The sequence below is a fragment of the Colius striatus genome, chromosome 1 (assembly GCF_028858725.1).
Source record: "Colius striatus isolate bColStr4 chromosome 1, bColStr4.1.hap1, whole genome shotgun sequence".
Lineage (NCBI taxonomy): Eukaryota > Metazoa > Chordata > Aves > Coliiformes > Coliidae > Colius > Colius striatus.
Window position 1 is genome coordinate 19,148,378 of NC_084759.1, and position 16,855 is coordinate 19,165,232.

Below are 16,855 nucleotides of genomic sequence, written 5' to 3' on the forward strand. Positions count from 1 at the left end.
GGAAGTTCTGCATGTGTTATCTTGGCTGATTCATTCATTTTTTTAACATCTTAATTATCCTAGAGAGGCAACTACCACCGTCAGTGTTCAAGTAAATGAGTTGTATCATCACAAAAAGGCAACTTTGGCAAGAATATAAACAAATATGGTAGTTGAACTGGGCAGCGTCTTGGGATAGAAAACAAACTGCATTAGTACAGTCCTGAAATTGAGTGGAGAAGGAGGGAAGGAAAGAAAGTTTTAGGACTGAAGACCAGGACCTCTGCGGTAGCCATCTTTGAAATAGTTTTAATATCACATGCGAGACTATGTAGAAAGAATATGAGTAAGGAGAGGGGCTCAGCTTCATTAGAAGCTGAGAATACTTTTGAAGTAGAGAGAACCAATAATAGGAGTGATGTCTTCATTTTAACAGAAATAGGATCACATACATGATGCTTTAAAAACATTAGAGCTTTTTAAACTGAAGGTTGAGGGAAAGTGTAGAATAGTGTAGAAGAGCATTAGGAACAATATGAAGAGGGAAGTCATGAAAAACATACATCCTCAGCTACAGAATAAAAGCATATGACAGAAGGATATGATGAACAAACTAAGTCTCAAATTGCAGGTGGAAGACTGGTAAATTAAGGGACATTCTACAGATTTGTGTAGCCTCAAAATAAGATAGAAAAACTAAAATCTTAAGTTTAAGGATGCTAAGGGACTTAATGAACCTGAATAGTCATGTCGAGAACGTAATAAGAGTGGGTAAGACCAAGTTAAAAACATATGGGAAAGACAAAATAAGACATACTTTACTGTAAAGATAGGTTGACAAAGCAGTCATATCAACAATTCAGCAGTTATAGCAACATGCTCATGGATTGAAATGTGCAATCTAAACAGAATAGTAATAATAATAGTATAAAAAATAGCTATAATATTGAAGACTATATTGCCATTGCTATATTGGGTGATTACAATGACTGTAGTGGATCAGAAATTCTGTGAGAGGAAACTGTGTTTTTCCTTTTACTTTTGTTAATTGTAAAAGGTGAGGTCCGACATTCAGACATTTTTAGATCCCATAAATAACTTGTTTGGGGAACAATTTCTCAAGAAATAATTTCCTGACTTGATTCTGAGCAGTGCACAAGGTCTCTTTCATGTTGCTATCAAGGAGTTTATTGTAATATTGACCATAGTGATATCTTTGATGGAGTAATGAGAGCTGAAGAATCTTAGTCATTGTTCTTATCTTTAAAAAAGGCACTATGTAAAAAGGAAGCAGCCTATGAAAAAGAAACTAATTTTTGCATGTGACACTTTCAAAATATCATGTTGATGCATAGTGTAAATACACGTTGGACTAGATGATCTCTAAAGGTCCTTTCCAACCCCTACCATTCTATGATTCTATGACTCTATGATTCTATAATTCTATGATGTGGCTAAACCAGTGTAGCTGAGAAGCAGGACAAGAGAAGTTTTTAGGAGCAGGAAGGTATTCATAAAAACATATTAATTATATCAAATGGGGTAATATTGGAGTAAAAAGGATCAAAACTCCAATGAGCTAAATGTAACAACATAGTAGAGGAGTCCAAGCAGTATTTAAGAACATGGCAAAAAAAAAGAAGTAAGTATATTTTATGTTATATGTAAGGTGTTACAGAGATTCCAGAAAATCAGAGTTTAGCAAGACTATTCAGGGATGCTAAGACTATTGAAAAACAAATTTCTGATAATGTGTAGTTGCAACTTTTTGTCCAACAAGTAACCAATTCTGATGTAAAAGTTTACCCTTTTTTGAGCAGGGAGTAGAACTAGATGATCTTCAGAGAACCCTTCCAACTTTCATGTTTTGTGATTCTGGTCTGGGAAAACTCTTACATGATAAATCAAAGACTACCACTCATCACTTCATGAATATTTGAACACGTCGACACAGATGTACCCGCATTCCATAACAAGCTCCTGTCTTCTGTCATACTGCAGAGGACAAAAAAGGTAGATTAAGCACTTTTCTTCTACATGGTCTATTTGAATTAGTTGAAATCCTTAACTAATTATTTAAATGGCTCATAATTTGACCCATTTAATTTATACCTAGATTAATTATAAACATTTTGTCAAATGCATGATTAAAGAAAAAAAAAGAAGGATCTAATGGAATGAATCTATTCTGACTTCTCTTTCACATATAAAGGATTTTTAAGTCCAGGGAAGGAGAGACAGAGAAATCTCACAAAGGGCCAATAATAATTTGTGTTCTAATGTTGACCGCAATACATTATTAATCTTCTGTGGAAATCCCTAGAGGAATTTAAAGGATGTATAGATGTGGCATTTAGGATTTAGTGGTGGGCTCGGCAGTGTTAGGTTAATGGTTGGACTTGGTGATATTAAAGGTCTTTCCCAACCTAAACGATTCTATGATTCTGTGACTTGCAGTCCTTTGTGTAAACACTTAAATGATCTTAACACCATTATTGAATCTCAGTCTGTCATTGTTAGATGAAAACTATTTTGTTTCTCACTTCTGAAATAATTATTTTTAAAATCTGTCATACTAATATAATAGTAATGAGAGCTCCACAAGGTCTAGCCAGTGGCCTTGTGGATGAGACACTCATGTGGATGCAGCTGTCTCACCCATGTCATCATCCAATCATTTCTACATCAATTATTCTAAATTCTTTTTGTTCTCAAAAAGATTTTTGTTGTCTAACAGACAGAGTAATATATATGTTGGAAATCTCAGGGAAGTAAGTGTGAGATTTTTCTCTTTTTTTCCACATTGCAGTACCCAAGGCTGCTCAAGGAAACTTAACTGTAATGATGACTGAATTTCAGAGAGAAGATTCCATTTATATTTTTTAATTAAAGCATTTTAAGGCATTTTACACACCAGAAACTACCTTCTTAAAATGTTAGTAAGGCACATGAAAAATTAAAATAATTAAAAAAAAGTCTAGTGTTTTTGCTTGGACTTTTGATTCTGAAGGAAGTATCATGACAATTACTTTTTCTGATTTGATTCATGTTTTCAGAGTTTATTAAAGGAGGTAAAATAAATCAAGTTGAAAGACTGAAAACTAAGGTTTAGAAACATTTTTGCTATAACTGGAATTCAAAAGTACAAAGTTATTACACAATCATTTTTAATGTAGCACTTCATCCTATTCTGTCAGTGACTACCTTTCAGCCTTTGCAGTGATTCTTAAAATGTTCAAAGCTCTTGATTGTGACTGTGTCATAGCTGTTATGTAAATTTGCATTGCCAAGTATACAAACAGATAAATAGATCTTATGAATTTCTTTGCAAGTTTCCACAAATTACTCTGTGAGGATCCAGCCCTTTTTAGCTGATTATGTTAATTTACTATTCAAACTGTAATATTCAATATAATACACATAACAGAGCAAGCTTGAGATAGATTAAATACATTATGTTGGAACAAGTAGGCATTGAGAGGAATTGGAATATTTTCACCTAGTCATGAGAGTTTCAATTTTCCCTACTTTCCTGATTTTGTCTTGAAGGCTTTTCCATATAGATACCAAAAGTTTTTCTTCTTTTCTATTTTTTTAATTTGACCAAGCTTACCTCGACTATTTTTATTCTCTCAGGAAAATACTCCAGCTGCAATTGTTTCTTGGTGTTTAATCAATAGACTGCTCCTGTCCTCTGCAAAGACAAAAGTATGAATGCCTAAGTGCCAGCAAATTGCGAAGTCTTAATGTACATCTAATACTCATACTATATAATAATATATATCTGGCCCAATACATTATATAAAAACAACGGTATTGATTGTAACATTCCTTGAAGGTACTGGATGCAGGTTGTTAAAGTAGTTCTCACTTACTTGAGTTAACGGGCTGCTTTATTTCAGTTTACATTTCATTTATAATGGCACAAGAATTTAGTTTAAATGGTTAAAATGGTCTTTCTACTGAATTGTTTTAGTTTAGCACTATCACTTCTTTTATCCCCACATTTCTTGCATGTGAATGAATATACTTCATGTCAGGAAGCAGAGTAGAAACACTGATGACTGAAGTTACTTTTCAAAAGAACATTTATAGTATGACCATCAATGGTGCAAATTTCTTCATGAAACCTCACTAGTTTTTCTAAACTCTGATTTGAAAATGTTCTCTTGAGTGCTAAGCTTTTTTCCTCTTTGCTGAAAATACTAACACTGTCAGAAGTCCAAAAATATAAAATGCTAAAGATTTTATAAGTATTAGTGGAATTATACTTGTTTATTAGTATTAACCAAATAAATATATCAAAAATATTATTTCTAGTAATTTATTGTTATTAGATCCTTTATGATAACATGACAAAGTACTCAAGGAATACAGTTCTTAATTACACGTTGAGAATTTAATTTACATTCATGAAAATAACAGAATTTATGAACAAAAACATTGAAAATATTTTTACAATTGAAATAAACTGAGATTGCTTATTTTAACTGAAATAGTATTCTGCCTCCAGAAGTTCCTACAGATTAATAATGTTTTCAAATTATACAATTAATGAGCTTCTACTCATGCTTGCTTTCCTAAGCAGCCTTGCTGATAAGTTTGTGCTTCTTTAAAATACAGGTTCTATAATCGAATATTCCTGAGCTATCTATCAGAATAGTTTTTTGAACTTGATGCCCAAACTAACCTAAACCCAGTAGTAATATTATTGATGGACAGACTTTCAATATCTTCATTATATTAATATATAAAAATCTCCTGGACCTCTGAATCATGCAGATCACAGAAGCCAGTCTCAGTTTTGCATGAAAAAAGATGGAATAGATCCAAGGAAATATTTTGTCTTGACTACATAGTTTTAAAGGGCAGTTTTAACACCACAATGTAAAGAATATTTGATGGCTTGTATGTGTATTCTGATAGGCATGAATTTAATGCATTACGTGCAACACTTACAAATAATGCTTGAACACACAAGAAAATCTTACATGGTCAAAATATCCACAGTGTACAAGTAATTCACAAGTTATATAAATAATTTTAATTCTATGACAAATCTTTCGGCATTCAGTGTCTGGTTTAAATCAGTAAATAGGCAAGAAGAAATTGGATAAAAATTGATCCCAGTAAAACAGATCATAACAGTTGGAAAATACTTTGAAATAGCAAACTACTGTGATAGCCACATATACAAAAATTTGTGAGGATTAGTTTGTCAAATAGTCTTATTTGACTTCTGACTCTGTAGGCCTTTGAAAAGGAACAGCAAGAAATTCCACTTCCATTTAAGCAGAAGACTTTTTTATTGTGGTAATGGCCCATTTGAATGACGTCAGAACTTTAATTCTGAAACTAATTTGCCATTTTATCTGCACTACAGTTGGCCAGATTCTTCATCTCTGTAGTTCATTACTGTGTGCTGCCTCCATGCAAAAGAATGAAAAGGTAACAATAATCAAGGTCATTCATTGTGCAGACTTCTTGCTTTTCTAACTAGTGTACACTCAGGTGTCTAAGTAACCACTTCATTCTTGGGGACTGTTCAGAATGCTTCCATACAAACAACTTAGGCTTTTATGGGTTTTCCATTTACAAATCACATTTTTCATCATAATACTAAATATTTGTTGTATTCTTTCTAAGAGTGTCTCTTGAATCCTGTCAGACTTTACCACCCAACTATGAGATCTGCCTGCTTTCCTTTCAGCCTGGCTTCCTAAGATAGACCAAATATATGAAAGAATTTCTCTCTGACTTCTCCAGACAGGTCTGAGATTATTCTTCTATGTAATTTCAGGTCACAAATGTATAAATCGATAATATGGAAAGTTGATTCTTCTAGAAGAAAATGTCCAACAGTATAAATTCTTAAAGGATTTCCCCTGTAATTACTTGATACTGGGACAGTTATTCTCCTAAAAAACATGAAATATTATATTAATCTAAAAAATTAATCCTTTTCAAAGTAGTCATCTAGGCTAACATTATCTGTTTACTAGGACCAAAGCAATTAATAATGCTCAGGAACAACACAACTGTTTTCTGTCAGGAAGAATTTATGTAGGGAACAACGCTGTCTACTGGGAGATGTCCCCTGTGGAATTTCTGAAAGGCTAAAAACAATCACAAAATAGGCTTTTTGGTGCAATGCATAATGGATTTTGACCTCTCATCATTAAACAGCAGTACATAATACATGGTGTATAAAACCCTCAACTCACACAATCAACATTTTAAAATAGCACAAAAATGAAACAGAGCAGAAAAGAAATACAAATAATCCCATCTTCTTGTTAAATTAGATGCTTCTCAAATCATCGTTAGAATTAATTTGACCAAATGTTCATGTCTAAAACATATATAGATATATATATATACCTACCTTATGTATGTATGTACATATGGAAAAATCACCCCAGGCTCTCTTTATTTCTCCTTATACAGAGAAAATTAAACACATCTAAGGTGCAGTTCATTGCTAATATAAAATATAAATCTAAAATAAGTCAGAAAAATAATTCTTAGGAGGAGTAGTTTATCTCCATTGATCATAAAGGATGTCCAAGTGGACTGTCTCAGATATTGCCTGACAACTCTTTTAGCAAATAAATTCCTCCTAATATCCAGCCTGAACCTCCTCTGGTCCAACTTCAGACTATTTCCTCTTGTTCTATTGCTTATTACTAGGGAGAACAGACTGACCTCCCTGCCTTGCTGTAACTTCATTTCAGGTTGTTGTAGACAGTGATAAAGTCTCCCCTGAGCCTTCTTTTCTCCAGACTAAACAGCCCCAGATCCCTCAGCCGTTCCTCATATGAGATGTGCTCCAAATCCTTTACTAGCTTGGCAGCCTGCCTCTGTGTCCTCTCCAGCACCTCAATGTCCTTCTTGTAGAGAGGGGCCCAAAATTGGACACAGGATTCGAGGTGTGGCCTCACCAAAGCCAAGTACAGAGGAATGATCACCTCCCTCCTCCTGCTGACAACACTGTTCCTGATCCAGGCCAGGATGCCATTGACCTTCTTGGCCACCTGGCCACGTGGCTGGCTCATGTTCAGATGCTGGAAACCAACACTCCCAGGTCCCTCTCTGCCTAGCAGCTTTCCAGCCACCCCTCCCCAAGCCTGTAGCTCTGCTAGGGGTTGCTGTGGCCCAAGTACAGGACCCAACACTTGACCTGATTGAAACTCATGGCATTGGCCTTGGCCCAGCCATCCAGCCTATCTTGATCTCTCTGTAGAGCTTCCCTCCCCTCAAGCAGATCAACACTTTCACCCAGCTTGGTGTCATCTGTGAACTTACTAATCATGCACTCTATCCTCCCATTCATATCATTGATAAAGATGTTGAACAGGAGTGGCCCCAGCACTGAGCCCTGGGGGACACCACTCGTGACCGGCTGCCAACTGGATTTAACTCCATTGACCACGACTCTTTGGACCAGACAATCTAACCAATTTTTAACCCAGGAAAGTGTATGCCCATCCAAGCCAAGAACAGCTAATTTCCCTAAGAGAATGCTGTAGGAAACAAATGCCTTACTAAAGTCAAGGTAGACAACATTCACAGCCTTTCTTTCATCCAACAAGAGGGTCACTCTGTCATAGAAGGAGATCAGGTTTGTTAAACATAACCTGCCCTTCATAAACCCATACTGACTGGGCCTGATCACCTGATTGTCCTGTATGTTCTGCATAATAGAATGGCCCGTCCAGGGAGATGGTGGAGACTCTGGAGTAGTTTAAGAGATGACTGGATGTTCCACTTAGGGAAATGGTCTAGTGGTTGATAGGACTAGGACAAAGGCTGGACTCGATGATCTAAAAGGTCTCTTCCAGCTGAAACAATTCTATGATTCTATATTGAAGGCCAGATTGTTGGTATCTAACACTGTGAAGTGAATTCCAACCTCAGAGCAACTACGATGAAGCTGACTTAAAAATGTGAATGTCTGAGCATTATTTTACTGTTTATTTGAAGCAATAAGAATGGAGGACAAAGGTGATCAACGAGAAATAGCAAGAGAGAAATATAAGTAAGTTAGAAAAATGGCCTGGTTGCTTGGGAAGAGTATAGGAACATCACCAGAGGAATGGAGATCATGGTCAGTTCATCAGAGACTGTCTTGGCTGTTGCTTCCTCTCAGGTGGAGGACTCTTCACACTTCCCTTGGTACAGTTTAGCAGATAAAAAAGATTTCTACTAATAGGATCATGATCACAGCAAAAAATGAATTAGAATATTTTCTAATAATGTCTGTAGCACAGTTACAGTGTGAACGACTGATGATCAAGTCTCATTTTTTAATAGAAGTAAACAACAGATTAAATTTTTTTGCATGAAAGTGCAGAAATAAGATTAACACTGCATATATGCAAAAAGATAATGCATGATCTGTTTAGTTGTAAACTTATATTGCATTCTCTACCTTGTAGTATGATTGGAAGCTACAGGAACAAAAGAATACATCTTTTTAAAGATGAGAGTTAGAACTGAGAGCCACAAACTTGTTACAGGCACGTATGGCTCTGCAGGAGACTTGGAAAGAGCTTCTTTAATGATTTAGAGTAATTCAGCAGCTGGGCAAGGACCTAATTTAATCATATTTTGAAAGTTGTGGGAGCAGAGTGATCTCATTCCCAGGAGTAAATTCAGAATTGAGAGACCTTGTGTGAAACCTTTCTGAAGGCATTCTCATTTGGGAACAAATATTGTAAGAGAGTTGACAAGGTTTTGGATGTAAGATGCCTGTGCGTATACCTGGCTCATGGGAAGTGCTTGAGCTTACAATACTGATTTTCTCTTTGACATCCATGATTCAGATTTTTTTTTTTCATTTTATATCAGTGGAAATGAGGCAAATATTGCCCATTGCTGTTCTAGATAAGCAGCTTCTGCTGCTAACAATTTATCCACCTGTCTAAAATGGTAAGCCTTGATGAATAATTTGAATTGTTGGTGACTTCTGTGCTGTAAAAGTGGAAGTTAGTGAACATCCTCAAGTTTTAAGGAAGTGCAATCTGGAAAGTTAAAGAATGCTTCATAAATAAAGTGAAGGAAGTTGCTGAAATCCAGTAAGTGACATTTTTATTGCTAATAAATCTTTAAATATGAATATCTGATAAACTGAGAAATCATTTTTTCCTTTACATTATTGAAAACCATTTTATTCCTTTATATACAGATTCTGAAGCTTAACATATTTTGGCATTCTAGTGATACACAGTTAATTTTTGCAACTCAAAGTATGCACTTTATTACTGAATATGTTGAAGTGTTTTTAAACATGTGCTTATGAGGTGCTGTTGCCACTTGTAACTATTTTTACAGTAAAATAATACAGTTCTGTGACCCATAGATTATTATATGATCTTATTAAATATTTTCTCATGGGAGAATTAAAATATTATGAAAAATGGGAGGAAAGTGATGCCATTCTACATATGATAAAATAAATATAACCCTCTTGAATATGGCAATTGATGCAGTTTGTGTATTAAAACATCACATTATATGTACCAAAAAAAACAGTGATGAAAGTGCTTTCCAAGTAAAAGTTCCTGAGAGTTTCTAGTAAATTGTTATTACAATTATATCTTTATATTTTCATTGGGGATTTATGTAAATTCTTTTAATTTAACTCAAACAACTAAGCAGTCCCTTTTTTTTTCTTTACATAGCAGATGGTACGTGAACAATACACTACAACGACACCAGGCACTAGCCTAGAGAGGCCGAAGAATGAGTATGTCTACAAAATTGGAATTTATGGCTGGAGAAAGCGTTGCCTCTACCTGTTTGTACTCCTCCTGCTTATCATCCTAGTTGTGAATTTTTCTTTGACAATTTGGATTCTTAAAGTGATGTGGTTTTCCCCAGTAAGTGTCCTCTTTAATTTTTTGTTCTTTTAATATTCTCTTCCCCGCCTCACCACTTATTTTGTATGCGTGTCAGCTTCTCTGCATGTAATAGATGGCGCTGTTTTATTTCCCTCTCAACTGTAATTTGCACTTTGTTTGAAAGTATATAAAAAACATGTGTCTTAGAACATGCTTTGTAGTTTGTAATTTCTGTATTTGTAATAATTTTCTAAATGGTGAGGTTGTTGATATGTTATATTGAGGTAAATTCTAACCATTCTAAGAGAATGTATTTTACTGTTGTCTCATACTCTGGTTAGTTTATATTTTATAAATATTCTTTCTGTAATTTTATATTATACAGTGTTCCTTAGTGTTAAAATATTGCTAACAGTTGCTGATTTTTCTTTAGCCTCCTTCTCCTATTTATCAGCATCTAAAATTTAACAATTTGTTTGGCCAATTAATTATAGCTCAGATGTAATTATTACTACTTCATACTTGAGGCTAATATTATTCAGGAATAAATTTAGTAACTTTCCACTGACATATATATTGTAATATTTATAATGTAATTTTGCATGTAGTAGATTAAAGGGTAAGTTTCAGAAGGCTGCAGGTTGTAGCTTTAGTCAGAATGCAATAAAATGCATCAGCGAAAATTGAAGCTAAACTAATTTCTTTCTAACAAGCAGTCATGATACACAGATGATTTGAATATACTTGTTACAAGGAAAACGTAATAGTAAGTTCCTACATCTCTGCCCCTGCTACTGAAGAGTTATAATAATGCTCCCATTATATATCATTATAACACCTCTGTCACTGAATGAAGACCATTTTCTCTTCATAGAAGCATGTCTGTACTGTACTTTCTTACTATAAATAAGTTAATTTTAAGTCCTACTTACTAGTGCTTTGATTCCCATCAAATCTCTTCCCCCACTTAAATTCTCTTCAGCACTGCTACTATCATACAGATTACAATGTAGAACATCTCAGATCACATACCATTTTCCTGTTTTGCAGTTTACATAGAAGATGTGCACTTAGTGACTACACATCATGAACCACAGAGAACACGAATAACTTAAAATTGTTTTCTGTGGGCTCAGGTTTATATTTTTAAGGAGTTTTTAAATTTATTTTCTTTTAGGTTAGTTTCTTTGTATTGAAACTTGGTGTTTCTTCTTTAATATCAGTCAGAACTAACAAAAATAGCATCAGAAACCACGCTTATAGGAATTCCTATCTCCTATTCTTTATTTGTGAGGAAGGCACTAAGTGCTTTTATCTACTGAGGGACAGTGTCCTTCTGCCTTGGCAAAAAGAGTAACAGCTCAAGTAGTGCAGACTGAGATTCTTTCACAGGGTGGACTATGAATGCTATTGTTATAAGGATTTTCCTAATTCCCTGTTAAAGAATCTGTATTTCTGACATAACTGGTTAAGTATTGACTTAACTATCATGCCATCATTCCTTGGGATAATTTTGAGGTATTGCTTTAATAGAGTATATCTATTAAGACAAGAAGTAATTCTGAAGATACCAGAAATATTATCCAGAAAAGTGCTGCTAGCCTCTAAGAAAAGGTTAAGAAAGAGTATAGACATTAATTCTGAAAGGTTCATTAGGTATGAAAGAGGGGAATTTTTGTTTTCATGGCAGCTACAGAAAGAACAAACATGGCAGGACAGAACCAATGCTTTCTAGAGGGTGTCAAGGCTAACTCTTGGTTAGGACAATTAAGGATGGCACACAGATGGATCTGCTACTCATGTGATCCTATAGGAGCCAGATCTCAAGGGTAAAGTTATTCAGGAGAGATTGATGGTGTTGAAAGACAATATCCTCCAAATGCAGGAATTATCTAAACTAATATTCAGGAAGATAGGTAGCTTGGCTTAGCCAGATAGGTTACTTGTGACAGTGCTCTAATGCAAAAAGCAGTATAGAAAAGTTGGAAGCAAGGACAGGTTGCAAAGAATTAACTTAGAAACATCTTCTATGTGTCAGTCTCCCTGTGTCAGGAAAGCTAAAGCTCAGTTTTAGTGAAAACTTACAAGAGATATAGGACAGCAAGATAGGCTGCATCTATAGTTGCAGAAACTACTGTCTGATTCTCTTGCAAAGTCACCCTCTGGCTTGTTATGGAGACTGCAGATATCCTCAGTGGCTGGGGACATATAAGTCTTGCACATGTCTTTAAAGAAGGATGCATTATGGGCTGCTCAGCATCACTTCAGTCCCTGGGAAGATAATAGAGCAAGTCTTCTTGGAAGATTCTTCAAGGCTCATGAATGATAAGGTGTAATGGGGAACAGTCACTATTGATTTATCAAGGGTCTCTGATACCTGATGAACTTAATTGCCTTCTATGATAAAATGTTTGGAGTTATAGACAATGGGAGGACACACAGATCATGGAAGGGAATCTTCCAATACTTCTTCATATTGGCCCCTTGGACTGCATTTGCAAGATGGTCACTTACGAGATTTTGATGGTATTCATGTCCAACAGTGATTGGATAATTTAACTGCAAGAGTATTACTGTGGCTAGCTCTGTTGGACACGTGAGCAGAACTTTTGAGGATCTATATTTTGGAACTTGATTCCTAAATTATTTTAGGATCTCCCTTAATAATTTTGCGACACACAAATTCCATACTGACATGACAGCAGAGAACTGCATGACCGTCAAACAATTTGGAAAAGCTGGACAGTGTTGAGCTAATCTGTATAACAATGCTTTATAGGCACTGAAATCTTTACAGAGATTAGCTGCTCAGTAGGATGCAGTAACAAGAGATATTTGGCTTCTTAATTTGTTACATAGCTGATATGATTTCACAGCTGTAATCTTTTGCTTACATTGCTGCCTCGGTGATTTATGAGGGGTTTTTTTTATTTTGCATTTTTATTTTTCCATTATATTTCTACTCCTTAGAGAAAATTAAATTCATGAGACTGATTTCGCATTTTCTCATGGATATAACAATCTTCAGCTGTCCTACCCCACTATCACATATACTATTAGTACTCACATTCTCAGAACTTCACCCATAAAACTGATCCATTGTGTTGGCACTGTAATTAGTGAAGACTCGGACCAATTGGACAATGTCCAATCTATCAGTGTGTGTTCTAAACATGGTTTTACCTAAGAATGGGACAAATGTTTAGCCTGCTCTTGTGCCTGCACTTCAGCTGGTCATAAGGAGACAAGCAGTCAGAACTGAGTTTTCTACATATTTAGGCTAAAGTGTAAAGTGTGATCTTCCCTTCCATTTTCCTTTTATATACAAAAATTTCTGGCACTGGAATAAATAGTACAGCTGTTGCAGGTAGAAAACAAACACAGGATTTTCCATTCACTGATATTTTCTTCTTTTGGCTTCCTTGTAATTAGTTCAATCCACATACTTCTTTCCAGAAACTTTTCTCATAGATACACCACTCTAGTAATCTTCTTGGGTTTTTATAGACAATTAATAATCGATATAGATGAAGTAGTATAAAACACTTTCAATTATTTTTTACAGTTTTCTATAAGACAATGTGAATTTATTTGTCTTTACGTGTACAAGAAAATGTTGAAAAGCTAACTATATATACACATCAGTGGATTGATGATATTGGTCTAGATATATAAATATTAAATATATTTTTAAAGAAATTAACTTCATTATATAATCAAATACTTGTGTAAAAAGCTATTTAACCATTTTCCAAATTCAAGCACCAAAGATGGAGGGAATTGCTGAAGGTAATATGAAAAATAAAAAACTAGGAATGTGATGAAATAAGAACGCAAAATTTTAAATAAAACAATATAAGACGTTCTGACAGTGAGAATTACTACACTATGTAATAGCATTCCTTATTAAATTGGAGATGCCCAGTATTTGGAACATTTAAAACCAGGCTAGAGAGCAATAAGAATGTACACTAAAGAACACTCATTCACAGCAAGAGTTCTCCTTCACTGTAATGACATACACTAATGAACTTGTACAGCCTTTCCATGTGCTTTATGATTAACAGCGTATGCTCTGAAGAATTAGTTACTGTAACAAGTTGCTGTAACATTTTGAGAATGTTACTTTTTTATACTCAAAATATTTATTTAATTATTCAAAAATTCTCATCCTAATTTTCATTAAAATATTTTCATGTCAGAGCATCAATATTCCATAGTTTCTCCTCTGAATAATCCCGAACACATATATTTTGCTATTTTTCCATTAAGTTAATTTGCCTCCATCCAGACCACAGTCACTCCCATTGTCTCTATCAGATGGCAACCATTTAAATTATTTATGCAATGAGTAAAAGAGAAAGATATTGAGATACTTCATGTAGAAATATTGTTATCAAAGAAAGGAAGACTTGTCTATAATGTGATATATGCTTATATACAAAATGTCTTTTCTTAAAGGATTTGATTAATCTGAATTGTATTATGAATCAAATTGTGTATGTCAAATTGTGAAAGAGCATTTGTTTAAATGAGGAAAAAACCCTCTTAAGTTTACTGTTGAAATAACATATAATATTGATAGTTTTAAAAAATCTGAGTGCAGTGAGGTTATAGTGTACGTGTAAATTTAAAATCCTGGACAGATGAGCTCATAATGGCTTGACTGTAGCCCTTAATTCTGCTTTGCTAGTTTTATGCTGTATAGGGAAACTTAAACGAAGCTACTCTTGTTAAACACTCTGCCAAAGGAAAACCAGATGTTCTGATCTCATGATGTGATGTACCACCTTCTTTTCTGAGCCCAGACTATTTTTTTCCCAGGAACAAGCAGAGCTGTTCTAATGTAGGAAAGAGAAATTGTGAATGATAGAGCTGAGGAAATTTACCATTTGTGTAGCTTCAGATGTAACCTGATAAGAATCTCTGTCTATTAAACCTTGTTTATTTTTTCTAGTGCTTTCAGATGACTTCATAGAACAGGTTAAATCTCTGAAAACTTTTCATATTTCATCATTTGCTCAATAATACTATTACAGATATTCACATAGTAAAAATTTTCTGTAATAATTCTTAGAATAACCAAATTGACACAATGTGATTGAAGTTGAGGACACTAACGACAACAAATAACATTTCAAAATGTGTGACCCAGGGACTTCCCTGGGTCCAAGTGCACCCTTGCTGTGTTTAAACTCTAGCCTTAATCTTATGTGCCCCAAGTGCTTACAGGAGTGATTAGCTGCAGGCCCTCTCCTGCCCAAAAACCGTGTTTGTAAAGGGGTGCTGACATGAGTGATGGGGAACACCCTGTGCTATGCACCTACCCTGCTATTTAGTACCCAGAATCAGTGTTAGAGTAGACCTTGCTGTGATGCACTATAGGGAAAACTGGAAAGATTTGGTTTCCATTTTTTCAATAAGAATTAGCAAAAATGCACTTATCAACAACATCATTAGAGAAGCATTGTAGTAGATGATTATATTCTTACATGTAAAATCTCTGTGATCCCTACAAAGTTTTGTGTCGTTAAGAAAAATGTGGTCTTGAGGGCATTTAGCAAAGGTAACCAAAACTCTGCTCTTAAACTTTATTTAATCAGTAACATTAAGACAAAGGGGAGGCTGAGTAGTTCAAAATACAGCTGGGTTGGAGATGATATGTTTTTAATTGCAATATTCTGCAGTGGTTGCTATTTGATCTGATAATATAATTTTAAAATAAATTTGTGTGATAGCTGCAAGGCAAAGCATAAGGTAAAATATTTAATTAAGTCCTTTCACACAGAGCTGAAGACATTTTCAGCAGTGCTTTATGAGGGATGCCACAACTCTTTGTCCTTTTTTCATCTCACATTTTTGTCATCTTGATTATTTAGACAGCAAATTCAGTAAGGGTGGAGATGCTTGTCACTGTGTACTTACACAAGGCTCTGAGACCATATGATGAAACATCCACTAGTACAAGTGATAGGATTTACAGTACTCAATCAATACATAGTCTATGTGATCATAGACACTATGCAAATATCCCCAATTCCTCAGAGGAATTCAGGAAATAAACATCATGTACTGTTGTTCTAAAGAAAAGTCTTTTGACAACCTTTACAAAGCCAAGGAAAAGATATAATTCAATTTCTTTAGTTAAGTTGCATAATTACAAATGTTAATATAATAAAATTAATTAGCCAACTTATAAAAATCTTAATTCCTGAATAAATATATGTAGCAGTGGAAGTAGCAGTCTGTTTTTCTAATGTTGAGTAAATTGGTCACAGGAGATGTAATGCTGGATGTAATGGCATTTTTATTAGTCGGCTGTTATCCAGCTTTAAAATGTCTGTGTAGTACAGAACTAGAGACAGAATTTAATCCTTGCCAAACAAGGAAATGAAGCTGGAATCAAATCTGTTTTGAGAAGCTATTTTTTTTCCTCTTGAGTAATACCTGTTGTAATTAATACTTTACAGAAGAAAGCCAGTTATTCCGTGTATCCGGACAAAGAGAACCTGAAAATATCTTTGAAGTATACATATTAATACTGTTCTAGGAAAGAAATCTTATCAAAACTAAGCAAATGTCATTGATATGATGAATTTGCTTCTTTTGTAGCTCTTTTCTTAAAAAACTGTTGAGTTCAAAGTTACCATCTGCTTTTCTAGATCATGGAATATTGCCTAGCCCTTTTCTATCTGTATTTGCAAAGGATGTTTCAGTCTCTGTTCAGCCCTAAGACAGGTGAGGCTAACTTCTATGTCAAGAGTGCTTGCTGTTGCCAAGGGCTCTGATTTGACCAACATCTTTGACAAGAAAAGACTCCACTGTCACCTAAGAAGAGGAGTCGGATAACGTTCTCTATCTGAGCCCAGGAAACAGAGTCCTTGCAACAGAAAATGAGATGAGGCATCAGTAATGTTATTATACCAAGCACGTACTTAGCTCTAAAATAGATATTGTAAGTCAAACAGAGAGTTTCATCAGATTCATTACCAATCCTGTTTTGCTGATTGCTCTTTAACAATCTCTACCCACAG

The 16,855-nt window shown here is 34.7% G+C and overlaps 1 protein-coding gene across 6 annotated transcripts in view; it reads left to right on the plus strand.

Moving 5' to 3' along the window:
- SGCG (sarcoglycan gamma) overlaps positions 1 to 16,855 on the plus strand; it is a 126,919-nt gene that overhangs the window by 52,419 nt on the left and 57,645 nt on the right. For 4 of the 6 annotated variants that reach the window (XM_061992699.1, XM_061992683.1, XM_061992692.1 and 1 more), the window contains one exon: positions 9,663 to 9,860. In XM_061992699.1, coding sequence (XP_061848683.1) covers positions 9,663 to 9,860 — 198 coding nt within the window. The remainder of the gene's footprint in view (positions 1 to 9,662; positions 9,861 to 16,855) is intronic. The other 2 variants (XM_061992707.1, XM_010200239.2) reach the window with 1 other exon arrangement.